Genomic DNA, 24,997 nt, shown 5'->3' with positions numbered 1-24,997 from the left:
GCCGTGGATGGCATCGTCTTCAGCGTGAGATTGAGTCATTGTGACTTATGAGAAATGGTTGTGTGGAATAGCAGAGGGACGACGTGATGGTAAAAGGTCTAAGTTGGCCTAGGAATTGCGATCCGATATCGCGGGGTGTTGTAAGTGAGGGTGGTCACGTGGCCGCGAGATTTTCCTAATGTGGCTAGCGTTCTCAAAGTCATGTGACAAATTCCCTCTTTAGGCAAGCGTATTTTGGGTACAGCCCGGATAGCAATATTATACAGCCCGAATAGCACTACTCTTGAATTTTTGCTTAGCAGTAGGTGGGTATTAGCAGTAGGTGGGTATTGTTGAGACCCAATCTGCAAAAGTAATGGGTACCCACACTGATGCTAGTATGAATGTGGTATATATGCCTGGTCCTTTCAACAGGTATTAGCAGTAGGTGGGTACTGGATGGTAAGGGGTGGGGTTGTTACGGACGGCTATATCTAGCACTGGGTCAAAACGAGTTTCTGGATAGATCCACGGCGGCCGTGGGCACGGACTACTACTGGCTAGATGCAAACCGCTAGTCCAAATTAAGCAATAGCCAATACAATCGCTTTAAAAGTTAGGAATTGTGGATCCCCTGCCGCATCCCAGCTTTTCCAGCCCTTCCTTTAACGCTCTTTTTCCCTCCCAACCAATTCAACCGACCAGGTAGGTTCTACCCCGACCACTGGATTTCCACCCCGCGCCCACACAATACCCTCTTGCTGCATACGCCACCGATCGGGAGCGATCAGGTCAACACGCAGCGTCTTTTTCGCGTTCAGTACCGTCCAGAACCGTCGCAATTGAGCGCCTGCGCGGAAGCGATCGCTCAATTGCGACGGTCAACTGGCCTACTCCCTTGCCTGGCAGTCACGTGCCTGAGCGCCTGCCCGGCCTTTGTTCTGGTTCTCGCCTTTCTGGCCTTTTTCAGCAGTTTCCGCAGTTACCCAATAACCGGTTTTTGCCCCACCTTCCACGCGAAATCCACATCTCGTACGGCCCCGTACGGCTCCTTCCGGCCTCCACCTCAACTTCATTTACATTTTACCCATGTTTCCCCCCCCCGTTCTGCTCCGTACATATGCTAACACTCGCGTACAGCCCCGGTTTGTCGATAGCCATTTTTCGTACAATTTTCCGTACGCCTCCGCTCCCGAACACCCCCGAACGACAATGCCTCGCGGATCTCGCTCCGGTAAGGGCAGAAAGGGTGGAAAGGGCACGTCCGGAACCGCTCCGACCCCGAACGGAGGCGGCTCGGCCTCGAACGACAGCGGACGCGCCTGCTCGGAGCTGCCCGACTTCCAGCCCTGGGTTCCCCCCAACCATCCTAGCTGGACGCCCCCGGACACTCGTGTTCACGGCCATCAGCTCCCGAACGCGGAGCTAGAGGATGACCAGCCGGACGAGACCGTTAGCGAGCATTTAACCGCCTGGGTCCTTAAGCGTACGCTCCCGTTCTTGCCCAGTTTTTACCCGCTCACGCCAGTTCTAACCCGTCTGCCAGACGTCTCCAAGAATGTTTCCGCCGCCGTTCGTGCGCTCGCCCAGAACTACTTTAAGGTTTGTCTTTCGCTTCCACCCGTAGCCGTACGGCACTATGTGATAACGTACGCTTACGTTCACGTTAGATCAAGCGCATCATGGGCGTCCGTACCCGTCCGGGCGCGGACGGAACCGCTTACTACAACACTCTCAACCTAAAGCGGGGTGCCAATTGTGACGCGGCCTTCCACCATCTGTACGGCAACTTACGGTCCGGAACGGACGCGTGCGGCCCGTGCCAGAGGGGTTTGGGCCCGTTCGACAGCTGCGTTCAGATCAACGGTGCCTGCGCGAACTGTCGCTATAACTCCGCGGCTAAGCGCTGCACTCTCTACGGTACGTACGCCCCCGTTTGCCCCCGTTTGCCCCCGTTTGCCCCCGTTCTAGCCAGTTCGCTCCCGTTCTGACATATTTTTTTAGTCAAGGACGGAGATGCTAAGCCTAGGGGTAAGAAGCGCGGCCGTAAGCGTAAGGCCCTTGACGATGACGATGACATTCTTGACGCCATCCGTTCCGTCCCCCTCAAGCACCTCCGTACGCTCGCGGACGTCTTTAATAAGGTCGCCGACGATGTCGAGGACGAGACTGGTATGTACATCCCCGTCCATCCCTGTACGGGAGCGTGCAGGCCCATACAGCTTTGAACGGAGGGCTAACTTTTTCCAGATGAGTCTGATTCTGATTAAGTCATTTTCGTTGGCGTTCAGGACAGTATACCCCGCGACCGGCCCCGTCTGGCTTCGCATGGTCGGTCGGCATCACGTTTTTGGAAAGGGTTTTTGACATACCGTTCTTGTCCGCAGACTTTTTTTTTTTTTTTTTTTTTTTTTTGGGGGGGGGGGGGGGGGGGGAATGGACGAACAGGCCTGTTCGGAAATGTGAACTCCTCCTGTTCATTCATAACCGTTTTGGTCTTTCGGTATTTCAGATAGTCCGGCTCCGTATGGGGGGTTTCGCCCCCGTACGGCCCAGAAATGGACCTTATGCTCTTTATTTTTCCTTCCCCTACGCATATGATTCTATCTTAACATTTTATTATTTATTCATTGAAATATCTTCTATACGCCCCCGAACGTCCCCGAACACGCCGATATAATGCCACGACAGAGGATCGATCTCGAGCCCTACCGGGAACAAATCCGTGGGAAATGGCAACTACGCTGGACGAACGCGGCCTTATGCGAATGGCTCCGGACGGATTTGAACGTTCCTGTTTCCGATACTACCTTGAAGCGCTTTCTTCGAATCTGGGGCTTCCAACGTGAGGGTCGTACGGAAGTGACTGACGCCCTCCGGGACCGTTTACGCTTCCTGTAACGGGTCAGGCCCACTTGGCTGGCGGCTCTGCCGCCAAGCCCGAATTCTTCTCCACAGCGCCATCGAGTTGATTCTCGAATCTTCTATATTAAAGAAGATATAACGCGTCTTCACGCACCCAGTTTGTATTTAGATTCTTTCCTTTCTTCATCTTGAAAGTAAACAGCATAGGGACTAGTTAGTTGAATCAACTCGCTAGAGGCCTTCACATTCACTGATTGTGGTAAGGTAAGAAGAAAGGATCTATAGACACTACTAACTATATTCCAAGGTCATGCATACTGTACGTCCTGTTGGTATGATGCCTATCATGGGGCATACGATGAGAGCCATGCTTGCCTATACTGTCAAGCTGAGATGCCGGTTTTGACTTTTGTTGAAGGGCTTCACTCTGGTGAGGATACCGATTATGGTAGGACATTGAGGGGAGCCGCTACGCTGATTGATATCTCCCGGTCGACTACCTGCAATGGAAATGATAACCAAAAAGGCTTATCGGGTGTCCCCATCTCAGCTCAGCGTGATCCGACTATTAGGGACAGCCATGATCACAAGTCAAATAGGAGCATGGCAGATTCTCTCCCAACCATCTCCGAAGTCAGCGTGATCAAGGTCGCCGGTCTACCCGGAGAAGTCCGCGTCGAGAGCTTAAAGGACCAAAAAGGAGACTGCATTCTCGTATGCGTTGACCTCACACATATTGATCTTGGCCCACTGTAGCCCGACGCAGAGAGTACTCGAAATGAAAGTATACTAGTGGTAGATTAGGATTGATCAATTATAGCAAATGCTACAATTCCATAGTGGGTTCTACGCAGCATTCGGGTTTAGTGCTGCTCGTCTAAATAAACTCTATCACATAAGTCAGAGTAGATCTAGAATCAGTTTGATCCGGCCTGTAGAGGACACTAGGACATTCTCTTTCGGCTGCCTGGGATAGGCTCCGCTCCTTCTTCAAATTAAACCGAGACCTATCTAAACCCTGCGATCGCTGTCGTGGCGACCAATGGGACGCTAGCCGAAGAGAGGCCAGCTGAGTAGCAATAGGATATTACGGAAGGCTGTAGGGATCAGTTCGTCAAAACCCTCCCCGGCCAAAATTTCATTGCGGACACACCGAGCTGTAGGCCCTCACCCCCTTCACTAAGAGAATATTTCTTCAGTCTGCATTGACACTATCCCTGTCGATCGTAATATCCGTAACCTCATCTTATATCCCTGTCGTTTTTTTGGTGTTGCTATGGCACTAGTGAGACGAACTTTTCTCTTGCTGCTGACTCTGTTGACATACGCCCACACAACTCCCTCCAAGTTCGCTCCAATGGCTACAGAGAACAGTAACTGTGCTTCGGCAAGTGCAGACCCTGATTCCCTTATCGGTATTGGGTTCCCTTCTAGTAGACTCCGCTTCTTACCTGAAGAGGTTTTGGGCATCAAGACACGTGTCTTTAACCATGAAGCTCGCCAGCCTGCCACAAACCCTGACTTGACAGTTTGGGCACTGATGAATGCGTTGAAGAACTGTTCCTCTCGAGTTTTCCCGCTCCTCAGTCTCAATAAGGTTAGTTTCACCTGTAATCCCTCCTTGTTCTGTATGGTAACATGTACAGCCGGTCCGCGAGCTTCAAATCCGCGCCCGGTATGATATGCGGAATGCCCAGCCGACCCCATATGTATTGAACTTCACTCGAAGTCAGAACTCTGATGCGATGATCCGTCATCTCTTTGGGGAAGAACTTGAAGCTGAAGAGAGTTGTGATCGGTGCGCCCAAGACAAGGGGGCTCTTATCGGTTGTATCACAACAGAAAGCTCGAAGATCTGTAGCAATTGCGATTGGAATCGCTCGGGTCTAGGATGTTCTCTCTCTTCGCGCTCTGAATCACGTAAGTTCCCTTCTATTCCTTATGGTCTCTTGTTAATAATGGGTAGCCAAATTATCCACCAAGCGCAAAGCTGGTAATCATGATGATGGTGCAAGTGAACCAGTTGGCTTTGATGATATTGAGTCTCTTGATCCAGAGGATAGAGAGGCATGCAGAGCGGCATGCCACCATATCATCAGTATCTTCATTAACGCTGCACACCAGCGCACAAAGAAAGCTCGCCAGTCAAGTTCAGCCAGGAGAGGAGGTATGACTTTCTTCTTATGCACTTTCTTATGTTACTCTCTGACCTTCCTTCTGTTACAGCCAAATGACGAGCATGACAAGGATTTCTCTCTGTTCTTTTATCTTGGTCTACATGGCGTAGGAGGCTCTAGTAAATTGATACCCCTTTATCTTGTAGGATTAACAAGATGGAATAACTCATTTATATACACTTACTCTTTCTTTACTGTAATCCCTTTCGGAATGTTCATGATAACCTCTGTATAGGTTACGAAGTGGATCAATCACCCAAAACACACTTACCAACCAAGGCTAGTATGATCGGCTACGAGGGCTGTATGACTAAGTATGAAGAGGTATTCTTCTTCCCTGAGAGATTTTCCCACCCCCTTTTCGTCTCACAACAGCCCTCAATGCCTCGTGAACCAACAGGCCGCCCAGCAGGCCGCCCAAGTGCCGACCTTTCTGTGTATCGCTTTCAAATTGAGGAGTGGAAATCCCATCAGAGACTCACAGATGCCGAGATTCTACGAAGGCTCGCATCTGACTACAACCTCAAGGTTAGCCAGTCAACCCTCTACCGCAACCTCAAAAGATGGGGTACTTCATTCCGAACAATAACGCAAGATTCAACTGAACTACGAGATCGGATTAAATACCTCTTCTTTCAACAAGTCCTCAACGATCACTGGCTCCTCCTCCAACTACATTCAGACGGCTTCCTCATCACCAAGACTGGCCTCGCACGCATACGCAAAGAACTTCAACTCTGGCGCCGCCAAGATGACATCGAACAGCTTGCTCCTCAGATTGAGAAACTACGAGAATTCTACGAATCCGAGTCAAAGGTCAACACATTCCTCCATACCTACGGCCGAACATATCTCTATACCTATGTGCGCCAAAGCGGGCATTCACTCAGCCGGTCAGTGCTCTATGAGACATTCCGAGAGTTCTACCCCTTGAGCGTCACAGACCGTTGGAACACAATGAGGTACCGTCGTGTTGGATGGACGGCTCCAGGGCCTGACTTCATCTGGTCAATTGATGCACACGACAAGCTGAAGGCTTGGGGATTCGAGATCTACGCTTCAATTGATGCATACTCTCGCTACATCCCCTGGTTTTATATTGGTATCTCAGCCGGTACATCGCGCAGTGTACTAGGCCAGTACCTCCGTGTTCTCTCTGAGCGAGGAAAGATGCCAAACCTCGTCCGGTCTGACCGTGGTGGAGAGACTGTTCTTATGGCGGGCGCACACTTTTATCTCTCTCAACTTCGAGTGCGCGTACGCGATGGTATTCAGCATGATGTCACATTGGATGATTGCTGGATCTATGGCAAAAGTACGAGTAACGAGAAGATTGAGAGTTGGTGGCTTCGCTTCTCTCGAGGGAGAGGCGGTTTTTGGCGGGTAAGTTCTACTTCATTTGCTTAGTATTTTAACTTACTAACTGTTGAATCAACAGAAGTTCTTTATTACCCTGACAGAGACTGGCCGCTTCTCTAATGACTCCCTCGCCGACCGAATCGCAATGCTCTATATATATATGCCAGTCTTACGCGACGAGTTCTCAAGGTTTGTAATGATGTGGAACGCACATTACATTCGCAAGCAGAGCAACAGGCCACACGTTATCCCTGGCCAACCTTACGTGCTCTACCATCAAGCCGAGGCTCACCAGGCTGTGAATTTCGCCGAGATCATTCCTGAAGACCGCCTCGAGAGCTTACAGAATATGCTTGCCGCGGATCCCTACGACCTTGATGCATATCTCCCAGACGACACAATGGATGTATGTGATGTATTTGTGGAAAGACGACAACGGGAAGAGGAACAAAGAGGACAGGACCAAGGTCGTGATTCTGCAGAGACACCATGCTTGTCTATGTATCTTGCTTTGCGACAGTATCTTCAGAATCACATCCATGAGAACAAAGCCCCAGCCATTGGCCGTTTGGAGTCGCCTACTGGTGGTCTCGATCGGTTCAAAAGCCATCTCGGAGGTCATGGTATTGATGTGCAAGGAATTGAGACTCGTCTCTTGGAAGCAGAAGAACAGGAGGTTAACTACTAGTTGCGTATTATATATATGTAAGTATTGAGCTGTCTATTCTTTCTCTTATCCCTTCTTATCCTCACGCATCATCACCATATACCGTCGCACCTTACGCCTTTGCATAGCTTCACCTCATTTCGCACCTTCGCCCTCGCACCTTACGCACCTTTTCCTCATTGCGTGCCCTCGCACCGTTGCGCTCCTTTTCCTCATTACACACCCTCACCCTCGCGCGCCATAATAATAACTTAAAAAAAACCAACACAAAGGAGAATTCGAGCCCTAGGGTTTGAGAATTTAGCGCCGAAAGCTGTATTGTCAATTGAATTACTGTTGTTGATCTTTTCGGCAGTGTTCGCACTAAGCTGTACTTCGACCCCTGAGGTTATTCACAACGCATTCGCAAGGCATCGTCGCACCGCCAACACCACACCGTCAAATACCAAAAAAAGTTACGGACGAATTGGTATTTAACCTGGTCTTTACTGGTAACCAAGCCAGGTTCTACGGAACTTTAGTCACCTGGTATTACGCGCCCCGAAGAACCCAGAGACAGACCGAATTGACAATTCCCCCTTGAGCCCCCGATTTGGACAGAATACATTCGCCAACCCAGATTGAATCCGGTTCGATTGATGACTACTTCGCTTGCCGGTTAGACGGGCCGGCGGTGCATTATTCGAAAAGCCGGTTGCCAGACCGTCAGACCAAACGCCGCACGAAGGTTACATCTCCCTTTTATTGACGAGGGAATTGGTTCACAATAGCCCTTATATACCCCTTTGCTGAGGCCATCACCGCGGCTGCGCAAAGGAGGGCAGCGTGCTATTGCGAAGGAAGGCAGCGTGCCTTCGCCTCTTCTTAAGTATCTAGTCAATTGAGGCCGGCTCTTCCCTCGTTGGGGCCATCACCGCGCAGCAAGAATGAAGGCAAAGAAGATATAATCTATAATGCAAGAAAGGACTAACTACTGAAGCAATCTCCAGATACATGAACAGCCAGTTACAAGATACGATGTAAGTCATACAACTCTCAAATGCCTCCCACAATAAAAACACCATTCCTACCACCAATTAATACACATCAGCGATATCAGGGTAGTACTGCATGCTCTCCTGAACAAGGGCAGCGGTCTGGGCTGGGGTTCGCTTAGGGTCATCTTGTTCGAGGATTCGTTGAACCTCGTGTCGGAATGCCCGCAAAGCAACTTGCCAAAGGGAGTAGCCATTATCGCCATCCTCCAAACGAAGAAGTCGTGCCGCGTTCCATTCTTTCTGTGCAACAGGGAACTATTATCTCATTAGGTCCATCGTAGGTAGGTGGGTCAGGGGAATGTACGTACACGTAAGGGGCTCACACTCGGCCTTGGTCCAATTTCGGCCATGCGAAGCTGACGACTTAAGGCCATGAAGTTCTTGTACTCGGCCGGGACTCGGCCTGCCGGTCGCTTCTTCTTCTTATCTGCTCCTGCCGAAGTCTCAAGACCGTGCTCTACATTATGTTGTTTCACAATCTTGAGGAAAGACTGACGAAGGTCTGCTGTCGCCCTGACGAGTCGAGCGCGGGTGCGCCGCTTGAGATGAAAGACTCTAGCATCGCCTTGCTCAGGCTGGGGCCCGGCTGGGGTCATTGGGGTCGATATCCTCCTCTTCCTCGATAATCTCATCAGCCCACTAGAGGAGTCGGTCCATGTCAAAGGCAGTTCCGAGGAGGAGCTCAGGGGTTCTAGCGAAAGGTCAGTTAATGCGGTACAAGTAGGTGACTAGATAAAGGAGATTACCTGATGCAGACATGGTTCTTCTCTTCACAATAGTCACATTTGTATGTGCTTGATGTGAGCTGATTGCAGTCATTCTTTACACGATCCATAGACTTGTAGTGCATATCCACAGAACGCCGGAGGTCAGCCAGGTCAGTAGAGAGGGCGGTACTAAAACAAGGGATACACCAATGCTCGCGCATTGGGTAGGCTCTACTCCGAAGGAAAGCCTTTTGGTCCTTTGTGACCTTCGCCTGAATTCTGCTGCGGGCTGCGGTTGGCATGGTGTTGAGTTCTTAGTGGCGGTAGTGATTTGTAGGGAGAAAGGCGTGAGAGAGTGTGAACTGGTGTTGATGTTGTTGATAGAGAGGAAACGAGAGGAAGAGGTTGAGGCTATAAATACTCGCTCTGGGTTGTGAATGAATGACTTCGTAGAGTCTTTAACATTTCAACGTATGAGGCCAGTAGGCAGGTCAGCAAAGGAAGGGTAACACGCATTGATAATGAGCCTTTGTTATTACAGTTGAGGCACAAAATTATTTTACGATCATAGATAAAGAACATACTTAATAAATCTTCAAAGGATGGTCCACACAAATGCAGATATTTGACAACAAAAGAAAGAGCTTTGATTGAGAGTAAAGAGAGTAAATACAAAGAGATCTAATAATACAGAGTAATAATGAAGAAGACACAACCTGTAACACACAATAACTAAGGCTCTTGCTGTACCTTCCATGACTTCCTTGGCACGCGACCGGACTGTCTCTTTGTTAGGCTTTGTTCCACCCTTTCCTCTTCATTCTCAGAGACACCAATCTCAGCAAATAATGCTGCTGCTTCCCTTTCAGCATCAGAGAAAACATCAATCTCCTTGTCCTCCTCTTTGACAGCTGTCTTCCCCAGCGTGCCTGGCTCCGCTTTGATTCCCTCCAATTTCACAACAATACTACCAGAACCGGGCTCCTCTTTGACTGCTGGGAGGCGTACAGACTTTTTGCGCGGAGTAAACTTCTTCTTTTTGGGGCTTGGTGTCCATGGCTCTGAGTCGGCATCAGTTGCATACTCCCAGTTCCTCTTGCCCCTTGACTTCGTTGGTGGCATTTCCAGAGGGTCAAGCTCGAAGAAGCACCAGAAGTTCAGAGTTACCTTACTACCCCTAAGTTCCCTTTCAAAGTCGGAAGAAATCTGCGACAAGAGGTCATACAGCCTGGTAGAGGAGTATGCCTTTTCGGGCAGCCTTGCAGGACCAGCCGAGCTTCCGCTCCTCTCAACGTTGTGAACAACTTCCCATGGCTTGCCAAGCTGCGCTGGATCTAGCTGCTCAATGATATACCGGATCATTGCGTTGTGACACGAAAATGTGCGGTAGAGAGCGAATGCAACATTGCCCATTGTCTTACAAGCGCTTCTCGGAGGGCTGCGATACTCAACGGTCTTCACATCGCCGACCATTTCGTATATTCCACTAGCAACCCAAAAGGAAGCTTGGATGGCAACAACCATTGGGTCATTGCGTCGTGTATGTGCGATGCTCTCTTGGCGACCTTGTATAGCTGAGAGCGTGGACCGTTCATAGCCAGCTGGCATTGAGCCTGAACGTCTTGAGGGGATCGTTGTTGATGAGAGTACCCCGCGGGTTCTGCGACGTATTGGGGGACGAGGAGGAGGAGGAGGAGGAGGGGGGGATGTTGGTAACTCTTCGGTACTGTCATCGTCGGGAGCAGTGAGATCAATGGACTCAACAGGCTGGAACCCCTGATTACAATGAGGGCAGGCCTGGGCGCTCATGAACTTCGCTCGAATGCTTGTATGAGAACCCAGGCCTGAGGGGCAGAATGCAGTAATTAGAGAAGTCATGAAGGATGTAAAGATGATGTTGCTAAGGGATGATGAGTAGGAGTTGTGAGACTGAAGGGAAGAGGATAGATGAGGGCTCTCTTATACGTATGAGTGAGGCAGTCAACTATGAGGAAGAATGTAAGAGATCAGCGTCCAATGCATTGTGTAAACACTACGAATACGACGCTGCTATGAGAACGGCAGATTACGTATGTAGTGATAAGCTCTACTATGGCAGTGGTGCGGCGCCGAGCCTCAGTAGTGCGTACGCCAGTTGATCAACCCTCGCCAACTTGACTGCTTTGGGACCAGCGAGCCGCCAAGAAGAGGTATTCATCTAAGCGGGACTCGCTTCACACGCCGGGGTTAGTCTAGGGAGATTTACTGGGGGGTGTCAGGCCGGGGAGGGTTTTGACGAGTTGCCCCCTACAGCCTTCCGTAGTGGTGGGGTGTTCTAACTTTTTCTGACTGTTCCAGATTTTTCGGCCCTACTAAGTGGCGGGGACCCAATAGAGCCACGGGTCCGTACAGCCACGGGTCCCTACGCTTAGTCAGCAACACCCACTGTAATATTCTCGCCTCACCGCTGACCGCCTATAACCACTCCATCACAACTATCAAGGGCTGCTTCTGTATTTTAATGGGCAAGATTTTGCACCTCTTCTATGGCCTACTATATGACATTTGCTACATGTAGGTAGTCTTTTTGCTGGCTTATCTTGCGGCTCATCTTGTGGCTCATCTTGCCCCTTGTCTTGTCGCTTGTTTTGCGGCCTGGCTTGAGGCTCGTCTTGTGGTTCGTCTTGTGGTTCGTCTTGTCGCTTGTCTTGTGGTTTGCCTTGGGGCTCATGATTGTGTTGACAAAATCGAGCTTCGGTTCGATGTTTAAGAAGCCAATTTCCACTCCATTCTTCCTTGGCTACTATTGAAAATTGGCAGCCAGTGCGAAATCGATTGCATGCGTAGGTAACCGTAAGTCGACCAGACCTTTCTGTAGTTGATCTTCTGGTTATAAATTTATAGCCTCCGATTGCTGCCCAGATATTGAGATCTAGAATAAGATCTTCTTGTGATGAATACCACTGTTGAGGAGGAAGAGAGTTCATTTTGTTAATAGTAGTAAGTAAGGATAGATATGATGAAGTATCAGGCGGTGAAGCAGAAGGGAGACGGAAAAGGCAGCAAGGCAGAGGGTTAGGGTTATGCTGACTAATAGAGGACCCGTGAGTGTACGGACCCGTGGCTCTATTGGGTCCCTAAGTGGCGGAGCCACTTAGTAAGACCCTACGGGTAATTATGGACTGCGCTAGCCTCTCCTGTCAAGGCATTTGGACGCATTGTCAAACAAAGAAAATGTCGGGGGGGAATATGTAAAAAGTTACTGTTCTACTCAACCATCTGGTATCTAGCGTTCAGTGAATTCTCTGCTTAAGCTCTTCTGCGCTTAAACTCCATCATGGCCATCGGGTTTGGCGTGATGACCAGATCAACCTCGACATTCGGCGGCCTCTTCTCCGCACCGCCCTTGAGCTCGACATCACCCTTCAGTCTAAAGTCCCAGTTCATCAAGAGCTCGACCAGGATAATCTTGATCTCGTTGCTAGCGAAGAATCGGCCAGGGCAGGTATGGTTACCGTAGCCGAAGGTGAGCGACTCCGGTCCAGCAGTGGCGAACTGGTGACGGCTCTCCTTTCCGGGCATATTACGCAGGTTGTAGAAGCGCATGCCATCGAATTGGTCAGGCGGCGTGTATCCTGCCGGGTTGTACTCGGGAGAGAACGTGGTCGTTCGGGGATCAGTTTGCACAGCGAATGAGGGGAAGCAGATGCGAGTGCCCTTGGGCAGTGTGAGGGAACGATCATGTGACTTTCATACTTTATGAATAGCCTCACTTTATGAAATTGTGTAAATAGCTTAAGTCAGAGCTTTCCTTAGGAATCTCTTTCTCTCCTTGTAAACAATCATTTTGCCCAAGTCGCACTCGACCTCGTTCGTGCTCTTGTCCCGTCACAGGCAGAGTGTGGCCGGTAGAGAGGTGAATATCAGAAGTGCAGATGCGGGTTCCGGAAGCTTTGTTTGTTAGAAGTAATACGTAGGAGTTTTCAGTTCATGGGGACGTACTGTAAATGGGAGGCGAAAACCTCTGGCTTTCCTTCATGAAACTGTCAAGCTTTCGAAGCTTGTTGATGCTCTCCTTCTTGAGTCTCACAAAGCCGTCGCCATCCATCTCATCTCCGTCGGCGACCTTGATCTCGTCAATCTCGTCACGAAGAGGCTGGATGTACTCGCGTCGCGCCGCAAGGTCAAGAATAGTATGAGTTGTAGCCATTGAGCTGGTGTGGATGGCAGCAAACGACACTAATCACCAAGGTCAGTAATTTGCCAGGGAGGAAGAAGATTTGCCAGTTTTGCACTTACAAACCATCTGGTTGACAGCCAGGTTCTCGGGATCGTTCCGCAGATTTTCAGGAGTGTACTTGAGGATCCATTCGATAAAGTTGCCCTCTTCATCACCAGACTCGGGGTTGTGCAGCTTCTCCTTGAACGACGGCTTTGACAGCTGGGCTTTCATCATAGGTTCCAGCATCTCACCACCGCGCGTTCGATGGTGGGATAGCTTGGCGATCTCGGGCAGACTCCTGGTGATCCATCTTCGCTTCCAAACGGGATGTTCTCGAATAGCATTTCGAGCCTTGACGCAATCAATGGTGTAGCTGATGGTGGACTGAATCCACTCTTCTTCGCGGCTTAGAGGACGTCCCACGAAGATGCGGCCGTTCATCAAGGCGACAACGCGGAGGACCTTGAGATAGACCGGAAATGGCGACCATTCCTTGCAGTCGCCAAATTCCTTGTCGAAACCGAATCGCACTTCCTCCTGAAGAGCCGGGAGCGTGCTGGCAATGTGTCTGGTGAGGTCGATGCGAATAGCCTTGATCATTTCGGGCCGATGGTCACCAATGCCCGTATACTGGGCGAAGAAGTTGCGCTGATGTTCTTGCGTGAAGGAGACGCGGGACTCGGGCAGGTTTCGCACTTCATCCTGGATGCCGATGGGCAGGACGACGATGGGAGGAGACATGGGGAGGATAAAGGGCGAATCCGGGTACTTTGATGGTTAGCCGGGGATTGTTATGAATAGTACAGCTGTTGTTCATCTCTCACCTTGCGTGAACCCTCCAAAATGACATTTTTGGTGATGTGTGATCCTGGCTTCCCAACGACAGGAAGGGCTGGTGTTGGCCCCCGCGTCTTGATACAGGAGTGATAGACCAGCACAGCTAAGAAAAGCGCGACAACGCTAGAAAGAGCCGGGAACGATGTAATAGCCTGTAGGTATTCCAGAAGGCCTGCAAGCTCGGAATAAATATATTGAATCAATCGCGGCCATTGCAAACCCGAAGATAGAGGTATGATAGTCTTCTTCGTAGCGCTCAACTCCTACCCGCAGCTCCAATACTATCTATGGTGTTGTACCCTTAGGGCTCTAAGCCAGCGGGTCTTTCTCGTGAATGTGCCCGCACTCGACTCTTAACTAGTGACGCGTAGAAGTAGAAACACTCAAGGAAAATATACGACGCTCAGATGCCCCCGCCCCCCGGGGCGGAAGGTCGAACCCCCTGACACATCACAGTGAAAAGCCGACCAAGGTTGAAATCTCAGCTATTCCACTGCGTGGAGGTCAATTTGATCTAACCCTGAGTTAGCATTACGCTCTGCGTTTTCACTCGTCTCACTCACAAAAGAAGGGTTAATATTCCCGATATCAGAGAGACCAATGTTAGCCCCAACGCTGGTCACCTCTTTTTCAAGAAGAGAAATAGCCCAAGAAACCCCATCGGCGCCATAGAGGTTGGCGTACATGAAAGGACGCCCAAGACCAACAGCTCTTACGCCAAGCGCAAGAAGCTTCATAACATCGGTACCATACCGGACTCCGCCATCGGCATATACCTCGATCTCCTTGAAAACATCGGGATCTTCTTGATATATCTCCCAAGCAATCTCCAGAGGCGAAGGAGAGCCATCCAATGAGCGTCCACCATGGTTAGAGAGGAAAATAGCTGGTGCTCCAACTTCAATCGCTTTACGAGCATCTTCAACCGTCTGGATGCCTTTGGGAATAATTGGGAGAGACGTTGCGTTCTGAAGTTCCTTGTAAAAGTCCCAGCTCATGAAAGTGTATCTGGGATCGCGGCTCCTACTTGGGTCTGGCAACATTCTCTTGGAACGGTAGGCAGTTCTGTCACCGGCTGAATCTACCGTCAGGACAATGGCTTTCATACCAGCGTCTTCAATCTCGGTAAAGAGATCCAGAGGTGGTTCATTCCCAATATTCCTTAGAGAGATCTGCGAAGCAATTAGTTCCGCCCTGGTGAAAACTCTTCGTGCCCATACCTGTTGCCATATAACCTGACCGTCACTCTTCAAGGCTGATATTTCCTCCATGGAAAGTGTCGAAGCTTGAGATGCCTATTGGAGTCAATATCGGATTTTCGCAGGTTCGGGGTTTCTCACAATGTAGAGTACGTTGTGTTTGCCTGCCCCGCTAACCAAGCCTTCCTCTGCAACCGCATTGGTCAGACCCGCTGAAGCAAATGGGCTGATGAAGAAGGGCTGATCGAATTCATGTCCGAGAATTGACGTCCTGTGCTAGTTAGTAAATACCCCTAGATAGGCTGGTGTTCATACTTCAAGCTCGCATCGATATCGGTAATATTAACCATGACGCGGGGACGAAAACGAAATCGGTTGAAGACCTCCAAGTTGTTTCTATAAGACGACTCACTTCCGGCTCCGTGGGAGACGTATGCATATGCCGAGTAGTCCAGTGTCTTTCTTGCCAAATAGTCGAAGTCTGGAAGTCCAAGCATGCGATTTAATGAAGGCAGTGACCCGTTAGAGGGGAGTTTTAGTGCACTTTCGATGCTGTTTAAGAGTCAGATCAGATGTATGTCTGTTATGATTGTGCGAAAAGGTAACAACCCAGTATCCGGTTCATTGAGGAATGGTCGAGCGGCCAAACCTAGAGTGGCAAAGAAGAAGGGAAGAAAAGCATGCATGGCTTCCAAGTGTAAGATTGTATGATTGAATAGCTGTGCGTGCTTGACTCGAAGTGAATGGGAAGAAGATGAACTTATACTGATACAAGAAGAGAGACCATGGTCTCCACCCTGACAATTCCTTACCTCTCTAGCATGACTTTCGTTCTCGTTCTCGTTATCTAGGTGCTGTAATTTAATCTACGGATCATCTTGTACAATTAGCAGTCCGTGTCTTTCGCCTCGTTCTCGCATAGACCCAAAAGAAATAAGCTTACAATGTGCGACGTCACGTGTATCAAGACTAAAGGATTATACTTTCTGAGTTGTTGGGGGGGCACTCGCAATAATTACGCGTAATCCCCAAGCGATGTTCGGTTTAAGCGGGGCGAGAGTTTCGTATGGACCGTAATTTAATTGGCGGGGAAAAAGTCAGATCTCGAGTTCGCTCTCGCATCGCGTATTGTGCATGGCTTTGAAGAATTTGATGATGTCTAATATGCAATTACACAAGCAGCCCAGCTCCCAGTTAATCTGCTGTTGGATCCGATACGGTCAATTTAATCAGGGTAATTCAGCCGAAGGCTGACTCTACATCAATGCTTAAGTTTTTCGAATGCCTTCCGTTAGGAAGGTCTTTCTTATTCGCGCCCGACCTTTCACACCCTGAGTCCCCGGCCGTCCCTGGCCTCTGATTGGTTGCAAAGTTAGCTACCTTCTGATAGGCTAATAAAATGGCTTCTGATTGGGTCCGCTCTCCGTTTTTACTGTGAACGAAACGGAGATTGCCTCCTAACCTTGCTTCCCATGCCTGACCTCAAACCGCTCAACCGTCTGTCTTGCTAGCTCTTTTAATCGATCGACCCCTTCTATGAGTGAGCTCCGGATACATCCGCGCCTGTTCGAAGTGCTCCCTTGGGATTGGCTGTACAAGCCGTATGTCCCGCAACCGCTTGCACTGTGACAATTGCACGTACAAGCTAAGCACGTCGCACTTCTCCATGCTCGGGTATCCCTTCGTCCCTTTTCTCCCATAGAGCCCGAGCAGGACCTTCTCTAGGGTCTTGCTCTGCGCCTTATAGTCAGTGAGCGCAAAGCCCGGCGTGCATGGCAGCCCCGTACGCGTCAGCCCCATCTTAAACTCCCGCTTGGCTGCAAGTCGCGGACAGACGTATTTGCCGTGCTTTTCTTTGTCAAGCTGCACAGTCTCTGTCCCTAGCATGAGGGTACCCGGAGGTATGTGCGGGAAAGCCCCTCCGTGTCCTGCGATTGGAGAAGGATGCCGCTTGGCGGCCCGAGGAAGACGGACAGCCGGTCGTGGATCACCCGTTCTTCTACCTCTCCGTCTGCGACGACGCCGGCGGCCGTGAACTCTGCTCCATTGACTACTTTCAGCCCTAGGTACTTGTTCTGGTTGACGAAGACGGGCATGCCCTCGACGTACGGAAAGATGCCTGGGATGGGGAGCTGCGCGTCATCTCCGAGCAGCACTACGGCCTCCATCTCTTCCTCGCTGGGCATGCGGGTTTTCCACTGGTGATCGGACATGAACAGGGACACCTTCCTGCCGTGCTCCTCGCCGAAGGCCAGGGCGGCACAGAGCGTGAGGTCCCACCTGTGTCGGTTGAGCGGGATAATGGCGCGCCGGCCTCCCGTGAAGTCGAGCTTCTCGTCAGGGATGTATCGCGAGTTGAGCTTGTCCAGGTCGGCCGCCGTCTGTCGGCCTGTCCGGATGCGTTCTAAGAGCCCTATCAGTTCCTTGTCGCCCTCGGCCCTCTTCTGCTCCTCTAGGATCACCACGTTGGTAAACAGCTCCCATGTCGTCTTGGCCTGGATCTGCTGCCATCGATATTGCGTCGCACGATCCGAGAGGTTCCGCAGCCCCTTGCCGCAGTCGCTGGGGTCGACCCGGCTCAGCAGACCCTTCTGCAGTACTGGTCCGAACTGGAGGAAGTCGCCCGTGAAGACCACCACCGGTATCCCGCCGAACGGCCTGTGTGGGAAGCCGCGGAGCGCACGCAGCTTGTGGTCTACTTCGTAGAGCGTCTTAAGTCCCAACATGCTTACCTCGTCGACCACAAGCACGTCACGCCTTCTCCAACGCTGCCGGCTCCTCTCCAGGTTCGCGGATGGTAGGCTTTCCATCGCGGCTCCGTCTTGATCCTTGAAGGCTAGCCCCAGCGCGGAGTGGATGGTGTTACCGCCGATCCCTGCCGCCGCCGTCCCGGACGTAGCTGTTATGACAATACGTTTCGACGACCCTTTCGCCGCGAATACCTCTTTCAGCGTCTCGATGAGCCAAGACTTCCCGGTGCCGCCGCTTCCGCCTATGTATTGGAGATGTTGAGGTGGCTGCTCCCACACCGTGTGTCCTTCGTTGCCGTCAGCGGCTATATCTGACACTTCCTCCGCTCTGTCCATCGCCTCACAGATGAGGCCGAGGACGATCTTCTGCATGCGGTTTAGCGTTCGCTGCTTGCCTATCATGTTCCGACCAGGAGGAAGCTGCTGCCAGGTGCTATATCTACCCAAGTATGAGCTGGAGCGGGGGTTAGGTTGGGCGCCGGGATAGGTGGGAACAAATACTGATCATCGCCGGGACCGAAACCAGCCTCGTCGCCGTTCTTGTCTTCGCCAACTTCATCATCCCCTTCGATGGCTAGCACTCTGGCTCTGTGGAGCCGCAGCTGGGCCGCCCGTACCATGCCAATCTCGGGCTTCGTCATCGTTTTTACTGTCGCTTGATGTTCGGACTGCGTGTCCGCGCGCCACGGGTCCGGTTCGGGGTCAGAGAAGCTGGCTCTCTCGAGCGCCTGTAGCAGCCTTGCCAGTGCGGGGAAGTCTTTGGCAATGCCTTGATCGCCGTGCAGGTTATACACCGCGTCATGGAATGTGTACCTCAAGTCCGTGTTCTGCGGTCGCCAAGGGGTGCCGGGGGCTATTCCGTCCTCCGCCGGCTCGTGCTCTTTCTCCTCGTCACCTTCGCTGCGGCTAGCCCACAACGCCGCGTCTTTCTTAGCATCTTCGGCGCTCTTGTGCAGAAGCTTAATGTTGCTAACCACCCCCTTCACCCGGTCCGGTATGGCTTCCGACAGCTTTTGCCACACGTCTTTGACTGAGGGGTACTCACCAGATGCATAGCGGTAGCCGTAGAGCTCGTCCAGGCGCGTGAAGCGTTGCCAAGGTACAAAGAGTGCTAGGAGGACCACCGCGGTTCTGTATGCCGTTAGCTCTTCGACGAGCCTTCTCTCTCTCTTCACCTCTCCTACCGTTGGTAATATCCTGGGTCTAGCTTATCCAGGTCGTGGTTGAGCGGGCCGGTGAGCACCGGGACGTACTGCGCCCCTACCTTCAGGAGCTCTTGGATCCATCTCTCTCCATTGACAAGGTCTTGGTCGAAGGGGAAATACTGCGGCTTGTCTACGTTCGTCCGCTTCCCAACCCGACGCACTTGAATCACGCTAGCATAGTCGTAGAAGCAGAGGTCCTCCAATAGAGCCCCACGCCCGGCGTATGCCTCCAGCAGTGAAAGATGCACACCAGACTGCGCTATGTTGATCGTCTCCGGGGCCGCTCGCAGACGAGCCTCCGGTCCGGCTGCGTCTTGTAGACCCCGCCACCTCCTGAAGACCGCCCAGTACAGCGTATTGAGGTGAATGCTCTGCCATCTCTCCACGCTGGAGTAGTGGTTGGGATGACCGAGGAGCCTGCTGCATACCTCCACGGCGGATAGCTCCCTGCTGGTGAAGATCTGGTTTGCCGTTCGGGCCAGGAATTGCCTGGCCTTATTATTTACCTGCGCGGCCCTCGGGGCTTCGTCGTCATGCGCTACTTGGCCTTCGGCCCCGACGTCCGCTGACATCCTTTCCCACACCGTCTTCATAAACGCCGCCCGTTTCCATAACGGCGTGTCTAGCTTCGTGGCGTAATTCGTGGCGTAATAGCTCATGGCTAGGCTTGATGTGACCGTGACGAGGAGTCGAATGTCGTGGTTGTGCCGCAAGGCAACCGCTAGGGCCTTGTTGAACCGGCTACCCGTTGGCATTGTGGGGCTTACACGTATGCCAACCTCTCCGAGGTTGGTCACAAAAACCTGGTCCAGCCACAAAAATGTGGTCCACCCTTAACTATGTAAAAAATGTGAACGGCCTCTAGTAGCTGGATTCCAGCTATCTAGTCCAGGATGCTATTTACATCAAAGATGAAGAAGAAAGAAAGAAGTTCCCAAATGCCCCTGAGCTGTGGAACGATTTCCCGTCCCTGGAGCGCACGAGCCTCGTACGTCTTGCGGCACAGCCGCAAGGATATGGGCCCTGGCCCGTGACAAAAAAGCCCTTTTTACTACTTTTCTTATTTGTATTCTAGCTTTAAATAATAGAATATAAATTCTATAAAAAATAGTAATATATAGAATTTTAGTAGATTTATAATAAAAACCAGGTCTTATATTTTATAATATTTATAACGTACATGATAAGCGAGTCGGAAATACAAGCGAGTCGGAAAAAATCCCTCAACTCTCCTTCTTTTTATTCAATCAATTATTTCTCAACCACCAAATATGTCACAGTTAAGTAAAGAGGCAAATATCATCCTTGCCCTTCAGGCTCTTCAAAATGATCCAAAATTACGCGTCTACCCTACCGCGAGGATTTACAAAGTCCCGCCTAGTACCCTCTATGACCGACATCATGGCAAACCTTCTCGAGGCGATATTATCCCTAATTCGCGTCGACTAACCGATCTCGAGGAACAGATTATTGTTCAATTTATTCTCGACCTAGATTCACGAGGATTTCCCCCGCGACTGCGTGGTGTTGAAGAAATGGCCAACCGACTGCTCGCTGACCGCGACGCGTCACCGGTCGGCAAGCGCTGGGCTTCTAACTTAGTCAGGCGACAACCAGAGCTCAAGACGCGTTTTTTTCGTAAATATAACTATCAGAGGGCCAAATGCGAAGATCCAACTATTATTCGCAATTGGTTTCGGCTCGTGGAGAATACAATCGCGAAATATGGTATCGACCTAGCCGATATCTATAACTTTGATGAGACCGGCTTTATGATGGGCCTTATCGCAAGCGGAATGGTCGTCACAGGCGCAGATAGACGTGGAAATCCGAAATCAGTCCAGCCTGGAAACCGGGAATGGGTTACGGTCATTCAGACAATTAATGCGGAAGGCTGGGCGATCCAGCCGTTTATCGTGGTTGCAGGCCAATATCACCTCGCCAACTGGTACCAAGAAAGCAACCTCCCGGGCGATTGGGCTATTGCAACAACTCAAAATGGCTGGACCGACAATGAGACAGGTCTTGAGTGGCTCAAGCACTTTAATCAGCACACAAAGGATCGATCGATCGGCCGCTATCGTCTTCTAATCCTCGATGGGCACGAAAGTCACCACTCCGTCGACTTTGAGAAATATTGTGAAGAGAACGACATCATTACGCTTTGTATGCCACCTCATTCATCTCACCTACTTCAGCCTCTTGATGTCGGGTGCTTTGGGCCGCTTAAAATAGCCTATGGTCGAGCAATTGAGCAATTGATCAGATGTGTCGGAAAGCTAGCGTAGCACTCTGATATTAATCGTGTATATTATATTGTATATGTGTATTCTCCTCCTCTCTTCTTATTCTGAGGTATCAGAGCAAGCTTTATATACCTGTTCTGTGCTGTGTAGAATCAGCTAGAAGCTGCTTCCTAAGCCTTGTGGCAAAGTGCTAGGCAACTGATCACATGACCCACCCGGTCTGATGCCGGGTGCATGGTCCAATCTAACAAGAAGTTCCCAAATGCCCCTGATCTGTGGAACGATTTCTCATATACAATATAATATACACGATTAATATCAGAGTGCTACGCTAGCTTTCCGACACTTCTTTCTTTCTTCTTCATCTTTGATGTAAATAGCATCCTGGACTAGATAGCTGGAATACAGTTACTAGAGGCCGTTCACAACAGATAGCCCTTGATATTTTATTAATATCTTACATGTCGGATGAGCCAGAATGAATCTTCAGTGTTATAGGCCTTCTGATGCTAGTGAACCGTGCGAGGATTGGAGGTAATATACTTAGAGTGTCTTTGTACCTTACAGATTGGAATAGGCAAGGGGTAATAGATCTGTTAAAGTAGTGGTAAATTAGCTCTGTTATAATAAATATTATTAAAGTATATACCTTAATAGTCTTCTGGGGCGCAATTATTTTTATTTTTTTTAAATATTAGTTATAACCAGATATATTCCCTTTTGCCTTTCTTAAGTTACTTAACATAGAAAGTAGTTAATAATTAAGCCAGAACTGTCAGACTCACTACTGAAAGATATATAAGCAAACCTGTATTTGCCTAAATAAGATTACAACCTCAATATTTAAAGTTCAGTATTTTACATCTCTTAAAGAGTGAAATTAAGCTGGAGTATCCAAGGTTACAGATAGGTATGGGTCTTTCTTAAGTTAGAGATAATATATAATTTCAAAGTAAACAATGAGATACCTATGGAAACGACGCCGTTGTTGAAACAGCCACTATATAAACCAGTCTTATAAGAATGAAAAATACCTCTCCCACATCCAGTAATTAAGTCTTCAACTTCAAAGACCCACGCTCCAAGTCTGGCGAGTGCACTGCTGCGTCTGGCCGCTTGACGCCGTAGGGCACTGGCCGGCTCCGCCGCTAATAGTGATGCAATGCTCAACCATAAAGGGGGCCTCCGGATCAAAGTCTGTCAAATCCACAGTGGTAGACCCGGGACCACCATTGCCGAAAGTGCCCGCTTGAAGGTTAGACGTGAGCCAATATCCACAGATAGTGTTGCCGAAAGAGAGGCAGAAACCATGGCGGGCCACATTTTCGACAATTTCTGGAGCGTGGAAGCGAAGTTGGTCTCCAAACGACCAGCTGTCGACGTTGAGCAAGTCCTCAAAGCGCACGGTCCCCGACCCGGCACTTGTGACACCTTCAAGGGTGGCTCGGGCTCTCATCGAGCGGGAAATCTGTCCGCCACGGGGACATTGGAATATACCGCTGACAGTGGCGGTTCTGCTGGTGGTGCGCTTGACGAGGACCGGGTCTTTGTTCCCATCGTCAGGTACAGCGTCGCGCTTGGCGTGGAACTGAGACGCAAGGTCTTTGAGTTCCTCCGAGGTATACGATCGACTAAACTCGAGAGGCACACCAACTTCGGCGGTGGAGGCAATATCAGCCGCGGGATCAGCGGCTGGCATCGCTGCCGAAAGGGCAACAGAGCCGAGAAGGAGGATTGTGACTGGCAGCATTTTCTAGGATTTTGTCAGAATTGTCATGTAAAATGGAACTTTGGATCTGCAGCCTTACGGAGTTAATATGGGTAGCTTGGAGGTTTAACTTGAGTGGAAGACGGGGGCGGTGGGCTGAAGGCAATGAGAATGATGAGATTGTTCGAAATGCTTCAATTTGATGGCGATGTATTCAAGCATTTATAGTTAGGTGCCTTCATATATCGAAGCCGTATTACGTCGTATTTTTATAAAGTCTAATCTAGCAAAGCAATGCTAATGACTCTCAGAATCAACTATTTTAGTTAAAGCTAACCCGGGATACGGTGTACGTGGATTTAGACAGCAGCTGACCCCGGATTCAGTCCCGCTTTTACTGGAACCTCGGCACGGTAAAGACCATGCGTGCAGGGGTGCTGGACCGGAACCGTCCTCTCGGGGCAGTGCTACATAAAGCACCCCTGAGTAGGGGAAAAACAGCTGTCGGATGCTCCTTAGTGTGACTAAAAGTGGGTAAGTCTATTTATCCATGTAATTAGCCGTTTATCCGGGCCGTAACGTTCTCGTATTTTAAACTTCTGAATCATACTAGCAGCCTCATAGTTCAGCTGGTGGGCTATTACTTTTGGCTGTGCTAAGCTCAGCTGCTGAATTATTCATTTAACCAGCAGTAAGAGAGGATAGTAATTGATGGATCCGGTACGGCCAAGTCAATTAGGCAATAGTGATCAAGACGATAGTGGAGACCAAAGATGATGATTGTATTGATTGATGATGTTCTTGCTTGCTTCCGGCCCCCTCTTTTGTGTGAGGGGTTTTTCCTGTCAATCTCACCCCCCTCTATGACTAAGATGTTGGATACGCGGTGTGTCTTTAGTGAAGATTCGAGATAGCCAGATAAATGTAGATCAATTCTTGATGATATGTTTGGTTGTTCTTTTTGTTCTTGTTCTCGTTGACTCCCGTCTCCATGTTCCTCCAGAGTGGGGTTTTATTGTCATCTTCAGTCATAGATGCAGATATCCCAGTATTCTGATACCTGAATAACCTCCTTGATGCAATACACAGCCACAATCTAATGTTGGAACATGACCCTGTATAACGAAACCTCTGATAGATTGATATCAGGACCTTAGTCAGAAGGGGGGGTATGATAACCCCTCTTCCGACCGATCCGGATGACGAGGACAAGCAATCATCAACATCATCATCACTGTATTGATCCCTATTTATCAGATTGAATTGACCGTAACGGATCCAACATCTAACATAAGATCAGGATATTGATGTATCAGAGGATTGTGCCTATCCGGCCCTTATTCCGTCACCCGAGGGTCAATCCAACAGTAATCTAAGTTCAAGCCCGAACTAGTAAAGCGGAGCTCGGTTATCCCCGATAGTCTCAATTCCTGAGACAGATCTTTGTGGGCGAAGCAGTATTACAAGAAAATCGGCGACTCCCGTATCCTAACCTTGGGCTGAGATAGACGGCCGCGTTTTGTCTCGAAGTTTATTTTTCCTCATCTAGTTTACCCCCGCTAGTCATTCTAATCGGGCCGATTTTCCGCTACTAGATGTGCTTCATCATTTGCCTGTAGAGTGACTCGAGACCGGGTGGAAGAGTTCGTACAATTTCGAGTGCCGGACTCAAAGGGAAATTGCTGAGCAGATAGAGCAGGAAATACAGCAAAGTGGTGATCGGGGGAGACGGACGGAGACGAGGGGACGGCGAGGTGGAAGATGCAGGAAACCCGGGCATACCGGTAATCAGGGTTGCAATCCATGACACTCCACGACACATTCGGAAATATGGCGTGGATATGGATGCTGACTAATAATCGCCAGGTGGAATGGGTGATATGGATCCATATGGATCTATTTCCATATTTATGGAAATAAATCCACACAATTATAATCTGCTTATATATAGTACCTCGGATAAAGTAAACATTTTGCTTATTGCTCTATTAGAATTCTATCTAACAAACTATTCAAGCCAGCACATAACTAATTACGTAACGTCTGATAAAGTCCAATTA

The 24,997-nt window shown here is 49.9% G+C and overlaps 10 protein-coding genes across 10 annotated transcripts; 3 read left to right on the top strand and 7 right to left on the bottom strand.

Moving 5' to 3' along the window:
- Window positions 1-728: 728 nt before the first annotated feature.
- Window positions 729-2,249, top strand: BGZ61DRAFT_464899 (uncharacterized protein; the record flags this gene model as incomplete). Its single annotated transcript, XM_046247518.1, has 7 exons — window positions 729-748; window positions 786-1,064; window positions 1,192-1,465; window positions 1,526-1,581; window positions 1,650-1,899; window positions 1,984-2,151; window positions 2,230-2,249. Exons 3-7 carry the CDS (start codon window positions 1,192-1,194, stop codon window positions 2,247-2,249), a joined length of 768 nt encoding a protein of 255 aa, XP_046095892.1. The 5' UTR covers window positions 729-748; window positions 786-1,064.
- A 1,952-nt stretch (window positions 2,250-4,201) lies between these two features.
- BGZ61DRAFT_370052 (uncharacterized protein) lies at window positions 4,202-4,841 on the top strand (the record flags this gene model as incomplete). The annotated part of the gene is made up of 2 exons (XM_046241990.1): window positions 4,202-4,441; window positions 4,491-4,841. 2 exons carry the CDS (start codon window positions 4,202-4,204, stop codon window positions 4,839-4,841), a joined length of 591 nt encoding a protein of 196 aa, XP_046095891.1.
- On the top strand, window positions 4,742-5,304 carry BGZ61DRAFT_464890 (uncharacterized protein). The gene has a single exon (XM_046247517.1). The coding sequence runs from the start codon at window positions 5,014-5,016 to the stop codon at window positions 5,254-5,256; it is 243 nt and encodes an 80-aa protein (XP_046095890.1). The 5' UTR covers window positions 4,742-5,013; the 3' UTR covers window positions 5,257-5,304.
- Window positions 5,305-8,123: 2,819 nt separating this feature from the next.
- Window positions 8,124-8,843, bottom strand: BGZ61DRAFT_540027 (uncharacterized protein; the record flags this gene model as incomplete). The annotated part of the gene is made up of 3 exons (XM_046254857.1): window positions 8,124-8,339; window positions 8,393-8,775; window positions 8,831-8,843. 3 exons carry the CDS (start codon window positions 8,841-8,843, stop codon window positions 8,124-8,126), a joined length of 612 nt encoding a protein of 203 aa, XP_046095889.1.
- A 680-nt stretch (window positions 8,844-9,523) lies between these two features.
- BGZ61DRAFT_540026 (uncharacterized protein) lies at window positions 9,524-11,501 on the bottom strand (the record flags this gene model as incomplete). Its single annotated transcript, XM_046254856.1, has 2 exons — window positions 9,524-10,691; window positions 11,326-11,501. The coding sequence occupies 2 exons, from the start codon at window positions 11,499-11,501 to the stop codon at window positions 9,524-9,526; spliced, it is 1,344 nt and encodes a 447-aa protein (XP_046095888.1).
- A 559-nt stretch (window positions 11,502-12,060) lies between these two features.
- BGZ61DRAFT_564930 (cytochrome P450) lies at window positions 12,061-13,882 on the bottom strand (the record flags this gene model as incomplete). The annotated part of the gene is made up of 5 exons (XM_046255898.1): window positions 12,061-12,517; window positions 12,663-12,721; window positions 12,773-13,009; window positions 13,070-13,760; window positions 13,817-13,882. Coding segments are annotated over 5 exons (1,491 nt in total), but the record flags the coding sequence as incomplete, so codon positions are not given.
- A 122-nt stretch (window positions 13,883-14,004) lies between these two features.
- On the bottom strand, window positions 14,005-15,745 carry BGZ61DRAFT_403493 (FMN-dependent dehydrogenase). The gene is made up of 6 exons (XM_046243107.1): window positions 15,638-15,745; window positions 15,344-15,580; window positions 15,170-15,299; window positions 15,050-15,124; window positions 14,393-15,001; window positions 14,005-14,343 (listed from the first exon to the last, which is right to left on the bottom strand). The coding sequence occupies exons 1-6, from the start codon at window positions 15,712-15,714 to the stop codon at window positions 14,311-14,313; spliced, it is 1,161 nt and encodes a 386-aa protein (XP_046095886.1). The 5' UTR covers window positions 15,715-15,745; the 3' UTR covers window positions 14,005-14,310.
- Window positions 15,746-16,400: 655 nt separating this feature from the next.
- BGZ61DRAFT_154445 (PIF1-like helicase-domain-containing protein) lies at window positions 16,401-18,379 on the bottom strand. Its single transcript, XM_046237397.1, has 2 exons — window positions 17,138-18,379; window positions 16,401-17,066 (listed from the first exon to the last, which is right to left on the bottom strand). The coding sequence occupies exons 1-2, from the start codon at window positions 18,178-18,180 to the stop codon at window positions 16,520-16,522; spliced, it is 1,590 nt and encodes a 529-aa protein (XP_046095885.1). The 5' UTR covers window positions 18,181-18,379; the 3' UTR covers window positions 16,401-16,519.
- A 309-nt stretch (window positions 18,380-18,688) lies between these two features.
- Window positions 18,689-20,058, bottom strand: BGZ61DRAFT_154448 (uncharacterized protein). Its single transcript, XM_046237398.1, has one exon. It carries the CDS (start codon window positions 19,736-19,738, stop codon window positions 18,959-18,961), a length of 780 nt encoding a protein of 259 aa, XP_046095884.1. The 5' UTR covers window positions 19,739-20,058; the 3' UTR covers window positions 18,689-18,958.
- Window positions 20,059-22,295: 2,237 nt separating this feature from the next.
- BGZ61DRAFT_593897 (uncharacterized protein) lies at window positions 22,296-22,928 on the bottom strand (the record flags this gene model as incomplete). Its single annotated transcript, XM_046256809.1, has 1 exon — window positions 22,296-22,928. One exon carries the CDS (start codon window positions 22,926-22,928, stop codon window positions 22,296-22,298), a length of 633 nt encoding a protein of 210 aa, XP_046095883.1.
- Between the last annotated feature and the right edge of the window lie 2,069 nt (window positions 22,929-24,997).

Source organism: Ilyonectria robusta (assembly GCF_021365365.1).
Source record: "Ilyonectria robusta strain PMI_751 chromosome Unknown BGZ61scaffold_39, whole genome shotgun sequence".
In the NCBI taxonomy this organism is placed as follows: domain Eukaryota; kingdom Fungi; phylum Ascomycota; class Sordariomycetes; order Hypocreales; family Nectriaceae; genus Ilyonectria; species Ilyonectria robusta.
The sequence above is the reverse complement of the archived record's forward strand: the minus strand, read 5'-3'. Positions and strand labels throughout refer to the sequence as shown.

What these genes read in the sequence shown, in the direction of transcription:
- BGZ61DRAFT_464890 (XM_046247517.1), top strand. Translation starts at nt 5,014, where the DNA reads ATGACTTTCTTCTTATGCACTTTCTTATGTTACTCTCTGACCTTCCTT.
- BGZ61DRAFT_403493 (XM_046243107.1), bottom strand. Translation starts at nt 15,714, where the DNA reads ATGCATGCTTTTCTTCCCTTCTTCTTTGCCACTCTAGGTTTGGCCGCT. An exon ending in CTCAATGAACCGGATACTGG is followed by an intron (nt 15,581 to 15,637) that starts GTTGTTACCTTT and finishes ACTCTTAAACAG; the next exon opens with CATCGAAAGTGCACTAAAAC. An exon ending in GGAATATTAACCCTTCTTTT is followed by an intron (nt 14,344 to 14,392) that starts GTGAGTGAGACG and finishes ACTCAGGGTTAG; the next exon opens with ATCAAATTGACCTCCACGCA.
- BGZ61DRAFT_154445 (XM_046237397.1), bottom strand. Translation starts at nt 18,180, where the DNA reads ATGATAGGCAAGCAGCGAACGCTAAACCGCATGCAGAAGATCGTCCTC. An exon ending in CCCATCCCAGGCATCTTTCC is followed by an intron (nt 17,067 to 17,137) that starts GTACGTCGAGGG and finishes TCAATGGAGCAG; the next exon opens with AGTTCACGGCCGCCGGCGTC.
- BGZ61DRAFT_154448 (XM_046237398.1), bottom strand. Translation starts at nt 19,738, where the DNA reads ATGCCAACGGGTAGCCGGTTCAACAAGGCCCTAGCGGTTGCCTTGCGG.